At 44.5% G+C, this 6,988-nt stretch overlaps 2 protein-coding genes across 2 annotated transcripts in view; one reads left to right on the forward strand and one right to left on the reverse strand.

The window, feature by feature from the left end:
• Positions 1–3,815, forward strand: LOC310799176 (acidic mammalian chitinase-like; the record flags this gene model as incomplete). The annotated part of the gene is made up of 11 exons (XM_083661745.1): positions 1–37; positions 213–242; positions 329–530; positions 761–817; positions 909–1,074; positions 1,637–1,761; positions 2,025–2,148; positions 2,312–2,494; positions 2,624–2,743; positions 3,318–3,456; positions 3,553–3,815. Exons 1-11 carry the CDS (start codon positions 13–15, stop codon positions 3,813–3,815), a joined length of 1,434 nt encoding a protein of 477 aa, XP_083517871.1. The 5' UTR covers positions 1–12.
• A 1,106-nt stretch (positions 3,816–4,921) lies between these two features.
• LOC310799379 (sodium- and chloride-dependent neutral and basic amino acid transporter B(0+)-like) overlaps positions 4,922–6,988 on the reverse strand; it is a gene marked incomplete at both ends in the record, with an annotated part of 11,482 nt that continues 9,415 nt past the window's right edge. The window contains 5 exons of the mRNA XM_083661967.1: positions 4,922–5,074; positions 5,822–5,989; positions 6,078–6,187; positions 6,309–6,408; positions 6,519–6,637. Coding sequence (XP_083518093.1) covers positions 4,922–5,074; positions 5,822–5,989; positions 6,078–6,187; positions 6,309–6,408; positions 6,519–6,637 — 650 coding nt within the window. The remainder of the gene's footprint in view (positions 5,075–5,821; positions 5,990–6,077; positions 6,188–6,308; positions 6,409–6,518; positions 6,638–6,988) is intronic.

Consider the following 6,988-nt stretch of genomic DNA (forward strand, 5'->3'; position numbering starts at 1 on the left):
TACAGAAGCACCATGGGCAAACTACTCATCTGCGTCGGTAAGTAGAATGCTTGTCTTAGGAGTTTCTTTTATTTAGTTTCTGAATCTCATCTTATATTCAAAAGAATTGTCTACTAGTGTATTTCACATGCATAGTAATTCTAAGGACTAATCCTCATCAACTTCTTACTTTACTCTCTCTCTCGCTCTCCCTTTCTCTCGCTCCACTGCAGGACTGGCTCTGCTGCTGCATGTGCAGCTAGGTAATTATTCCGTTTGTCCACTTGGTTCTGGAGAGATATACTTGAACATATCAAACAGCAAACCCTAACTGTACCATATCTTCCAGGATCATCCTACATCCTCTCCTGTTATTTCACTAACTGGGGACAGTACCGTCCCGGAGCAGGCAAGTATTTCCCCACTAACGTGGACCCATGTCTCTGTGACCACATCATCTACGCCTTTGCTGGTATGGACGGCAACATGATCAAGACCTACGAGTGGGACGATGAGAAGCTCTACGGAGAGATCCAGGCCCTGAAGAACCAGTTAGTACACACGGCACTAGTGAACACAAAACAAACACACACACAAACACAGGCCATCTTTGCATTCCACATCAGTGAGTGTTTCTTCTGACGGGTTAGCTAGAGCTTTTGGCTGTTGACAGAGGTGGGGAACACAGATTCATGATGGTGTGACTCCAGCATCAAAACACGCATGTACACACAAAGAATAAACATCTTGGAGGCAAAGTGGAATTGCTTTTTGCTTGCAGGAACAGCAACCTGAGGACTCTGCTGGCCATTGGAGGATGGAACTTCGGCACTGCAAAGTGAGTACTGGGCATGACCATATTCTCAGCAGCAGGACCTTGATCTTCAGGTAAAAGCACTCTGGCTGTCTCTCTCTCTCTCTCTCTCCAGGTTCACAGCCATGGTGTCCAGTCCTGCCAATCGCCAGACCTTCATCACCAGTGTGATCACGTTCCTGCGTCAGTACGAGTTTGATGGTCTGGATATCGACTGGGAGTACCCTGGCTCTCGTGGCTCTCCTGCTGAGGATAAGGCTCGCTACACCACCCTTGTTCAGGTCTGACACACTGCTATGTCTTCATCACATGGACCCATAGATACACACAGGTGCCATGCAGATACTGGCCAGGTGCACCTGCCTCATTTATGATACTACTGCTACCACTTGTCTGAAGTAAAAGCAAAATTGTTAACAGCATGTTGGTCTGAAAGTCGACATGGCTAACATCATTACAGGCTGCAGCAAAATAAGCAATATAGCTGGTTACCTTAACCGTGGGTGCATGGTCTGTTTTTCCCACATAGCTTCTCAAAGTATAGGCCTATCTATTATTGATAGACGCTTCTCACGGGGGCCATTTTGTGTCGAAAAGGCAGGGTAAAAACAGGTGCAAGCAAAACGAAACACTAATAAGGGTTTCCAACTTCCATGATTGGAATTTGGAAACCCTCATTAGTGTTTTGCTTGCACCTGTGTCTATTCTGCCATTTCGACACAAAATGGCCCCCGTGAAAAGGGTCTACTGGTCCTTTTTTTAAACATGCAACCATACAGTACCCTATACCTGTACCATAATAACCCCCATAACTGTGTTTCCCCCTGGCCCATCTCTGTGTAGGAGCTGATGGCCGCCTTTGTTGCAGAGGGCACAAAGACCAACCGTGCTCGTCTGATGCTGACTGCTGCCGTCTCTGCTGGAAAGGCAATCATTGACACCGGATACCAGATTTCCACTATTGGAGGGTTAGTATATAGGACACACACACACACACACACACACACACACACACACACACACACACACACACACACACACACACACACACACACACACACACACACACACACACACACACACACACACACACACACACACACACACACACACAGTACCCTCACGCACCCCTACACAGATGGATCAAACTCACATACAGCACAAGCAAACACTTTAGACTAGAGCAGAACACAAGCCTGACTTAACAGTGATCCTGATGTTGTTTTGCCAGTGTGCTGGACTACTTCCATGTGATGACCTATGACTTCAACGGTCCTTGGGCGCACATTACTGGAGAGAACAGCCCTCTGACCAGAGGACCCGCTGACGTGGGATCCCTCATCTACTGGAATGTGGTGAGTAGGGGGTCCATCTTTCTCTCTTTTAGTTCTGTATATTTCCTACAACTTTCTCTCTGCTGTAGATTACAGTGAACAACATGATGTGGTGAAATGGCTGCATGGATGAAGGCAGCTAAGGAATGGCTGCTCACACTGGCCTGTGCTGTCTCATCCACAGGAATACGCTATGAATTACTGGAAGAGCCAAGGTGCCCCAGCTGAGAAGCTGCTGGTTGGTTTCCCTACCTATGGCCACACCTTCCGCCTGGCTGGCTCTAACACAGCTGTTGGAGCTCCCGCCAACGGACCCGGACCTGCTGGACCCTTCACCCGTCAGGCTGGCTTCTGGTCCTACTATGAGGTATCCACTTCTTTGAGTTTTTCAATGTGTGCATATGTGAAAGAGAGATAGTGAGAGAGAAAGAGAGAGAGAGAGGACATTTTGTGTTGTGTAGATCGCTAAATCTCTTAAATCCCTGCTTCCCGTCAGATCTGCACCTTCCTGAAGGGGGGAGCCACCGCAGCCTGGGACACTCCTCAGTCTGTGCCTTATGCCTTCCAGGGCCAGACATGGGTTGGATACGACAACGTCAAGAGCTTCCAGATCAAGGTCTGAACCTGTATTTGACTGTTCAGATGTGTATGTGTTGCCAGTCCTTTGTATTCCATACAGACACACAAATAAACATTTGATGAGGGAGACTTGAAATTACATAAGTAATGAGATTAAGTACAGCAGCAAGTTCCAATACTTCCACATTCCAAGTCCTTTAAAATTGAACCAAAGGCTTCATATGAAATGAGTGCTGGCAATTCTAAGTCTTTCTGGAAGGTGTTCCAGGTAAAAGGGGCAGCATATTTAAAAGCTTTTTTACCTAGCTCAGTGCGAACACATGGAACAGTCAACTGTAGAACATCTTGTGAGCGCAGGCTATAATGGCCTTGGCTTCTGAGGAGGTGCATACCAAGAGTTTGATTGGACGAGACTAATGCATAGAATATTGTCTTAATATCTTTTGAATGTTTTGGGGACAGCTTTGGTTAAAAGTGGTCACTGCTGGATGTCCAGTAGTGCAGCGGTAGATTCCCTGCCTACAACACGAAGGTTGCAGCAAGTAAGAAGGGACCAGTCCAAGAAGAGTTTTATAAATAAAACTCAACCAATGAGTTGAACCTCTCTACAGGTCGACTGGCTGAAGACGGCTGGTTTTGGAGGAGCCATGGTGTGGAGTCTGGACCTCGATGACTTCAGTGGCACTTTCTGCGGACAGGGAAGATACCCTCTGATCAACGCCATCAAGAGTGGCCTGGGAACCGGAGCTGGTAACGCAAAACGCATAGACACACCACATACAGACCAGGGATCTACATACTGACCGTTCCATTGCTTGACTGTTCTCATTGCTCTCTCTCCCCCAGCCTGTAAGTCCCGTGTCGACCCCCTGCCTCCAGTCACCCCAACCAAGCACGCTATGCCCCAGCCCAGCGGAGGTGGTGGCTCCAGCGGTGGTGGTAGCAGCAGCGGAGGATCTGGTTTCTGCGCTGGCAAGAGCGACGGCATGTACCCAGACCCCACCAACAAGAACCACTTCTATGAGTGCAGTCAGGGAAATACCTACGTCCAGCACTGTGCCGCCGGCCTGGTGTTCGATACCAGCTGCAAGTGCTGCAACTGGGCTTAAAGAAGCCATGGTCCAACACCATAATGTTGTTCTTCAGTTAGGAGCTGGGTCTAATGTTATGCAATACAACACCATGCTGCAAAGGCCCATGAAAGATCAGCTCTGTAACATTTCTCAATCTACTGTAACATAAATAAATACGTAATAAATAAATGTCATTTAAAGCAACTTTAAATGGTCTGATGTTTTTGTCTCAATCGGTTATTATGCTTCTAGTCAGTCAAAATCATTTCACCACAGACCAGAGAAGCATATTAAGGAGATCATTTATTTCAGAAAAAACTCGAGTCTGGGAATAATGTTGAAGTAACTACCCTCAATAGTTAATGTACAGACAACCAAAACATAACAGTATAGTTAATATTGAAAGACCAACACGTTTCTTTAGAACTAATCGGCAGATAAAACATGAAAGATTGTGGCATGATAACGATGCAAAGAGACACCGCAGTTATAAATGGCCTGACTCCATTAACCTACATGTGTTCAGTGGTGACACTGCTTCAACACATAAAATGCTAAAATGTCTTCCAAGACATTTATTTAAAAAAATATATGTAACAAAAACAAAACATGACAGTCTAAGTGAAGTCTAGATGTCATTTCAATCAGGAAGACTACTTAGCCCACGCCCTGTTTCATTCACATTTCTTCCCATTCAATCACAGTTATCCACACCCAGTTTCATTCGTACTTCTTATCCAATCACAGTTATCCACGCTCTCCTGTGCTATCAATAGCCAATCGGGGCAAGCCATCTTCTACCCTCGCTTTGCCGCTGAACCAATGATCTAAATCGGAGAGTATTTCAAGTTCACGTCTCTTACTATGTGGTTGGCTACTCACGACATGTTGTCACCCTGCAGTTGCGGTGTTCTCGTGTACCAGTTGTTTTGCCCCGCCTCCTCCCCTGCTCCAGAGGGATTCCCCATGGAGGGGGGGGGGGGGGGGGGTTTCTATTCTGCATTCCTGACTTCCTCCCCTCATCATCGCAGGGGGAGCGTCATCATGGAGCCGTACGTCAAACTTGAATCTACATGTTATTTTAAACTTTTATACGAGTCTCTCCTGATTTAAATGCCTGTGTGTGCGCACACACATACATATCAGAGCCTTGAGTTGGCGATAACATTTTCATCAGCATCTGACTGGTAGCTGTCCTTCCTGTGGCGACAGCGGTCTTCTGAGTAGCGTTCTCCTCGATGGACCTCCAGGAAGGGATGCCAATCCTCCGAGGGACAGCACACCGACTTCAGACGCTGTAGGAAGGAGGCAACAGGTGAGGCTCATGAATACAGGTACAGATTATTTTTTCCAGGGCATCATTTCTTGGCATTAATTTTCAGTAACAACGTCTGTAACCTACAGCAGCACGTTAAAAAGTGACAAAACACACAGGCCAGATAGTTCAGCAGTTTGATCCACCCAGGCCCTCTCAGCATGTTAACACTCTCCCACCAGTGTTGGAGGTAACTCATTACAAAAGTAACATATTACATGTAATATATTACTTTTAGCAGTAACTCAGTAATATAACTTATTACCTATAGGATTTCAGTAATATTATACCAGTTACTTTGTCAAGTAACTCAAGTTACAAATTGAGTTAATTAAAAAAAAAATCACAGCACCTATTTAAATAAAGATACAATCATTTCCTCATCAAACCATGTGTTTTTATGCAAATAACCACTATAAATGACAATAACAAAGGCAAATAATAAAATTTTGAATTTTGGATAGTTTCCACTGACTTCAAGGCAAATTATTTTTTGGGATGCTTCCGGGGTGGCAATGTCATTCTGCTGATGCTGTTGTTTTGGTGAAAGTAATGCAAAAGTAGTGTCATAAGTAACGAGTTACTCTACACACAGACAGTAATATTGTAAAGTAACTTATTATTTTCAAATGAAAGCAATATGTAGTATATTACATTTTGAAAGTAACTCGCCCAACACTGGACACCACAACCCTCTGGGCCCTGCATTATAGGACAGAGCACACACCTTCCAGGCGTTTCCCTCCACTCTCATCAGTTTGTACACAGCGACGACGGGGATCCAGACGAGGATTGATGCAATCATGCACCAGCCCAGAGCCAAGCCCCAGGCAGGGTACTGTACTCCTGCATAGCTGGGGGGTTCAAAGGTCAGCAGAGACCACACCAGGATCACCTATAGACACCAGGAGAGCGGAGAGGCATTTCTACAACATTGCACAGAATGTCAAGATGAACAGTAGTGTGTGTGAGGTTGTACTCACTAAGATGAGGCAGGGGCTGATGAAGAACCAACATGCTCTCCACCACATCCAGAAATACAAGCTCTTACTCCCAATCATCATCTCTATGTCTTGAATGAAACGGTTCCCTCCTGTGAAGCACATGTGAAAATACACACTTAGACACACACATATACCTACATCAAGTTGAGTGAGTCTGATCCCACTTTTTTATACGCACAGATCTCGGTAATTGTTATCATTTATATTTACCATATATGTAGATGAAGCCAATGATCTCCAAAAATCCAATAAGTAGCAGCGGCCAGCTGGCAACAAACTGGTCAATCAGAGTCACCCAGTATATTCCTGCCTAACACACACACACACACACACACACACACACACGTATACACACACGGTAAGCAGGCCGATAATGTCAGACAAACAGTGACTTGAAGTCAGTCTTTTAAGCAGACCTACCCTTGTGACACATGGTAGGCCCAGGAGGAAGAGGATGGCACACGTCACTATAGTGATGAAGCTGCGTCTGGATTGGAAGAGTTTAGGGAAGCCGTCTATCAGGCAGGTGGAGATCATCTCTAATGACAAGAAGAGCCATTTCAGCAGACAGCATTTAGCCAATTAAACCTCAAAGTCTAAAACAAGCACAGGCAGTGAGTAAGATCCCATTTATATAATGATGAGGATGATGATTGAATGCATTTCAGAGGCTGTTTTTTTTTACTTTTACTTGAGTAAAGAAGTTGAATCAGTACTTCTACTTTTACCTACAATATTTATTTATTTATTTATTTATTTATTTATTTATTTATTTATTTATTTATTTATTTATGTATTTATTTATTTATGTATTTATTTATTTATTTATTTATATATTTATTTATTACACGCAAATAATGTATGTACTTTTCCCATCTCTGCAGGCTAAA

This window comes from Poromitra crassiceps (assembly GCF_964638095.1).
Source record: "Poromitra crassiceps genome assembly, chromosome: 27".
In the NCBI taxonomy this organism is placed as follows: Eukaryota; Metazoa; Chordata; class Actinopteri; order Beryciformes; family Melamphaidae; genus Poromitra; species Poromitra crassiceps.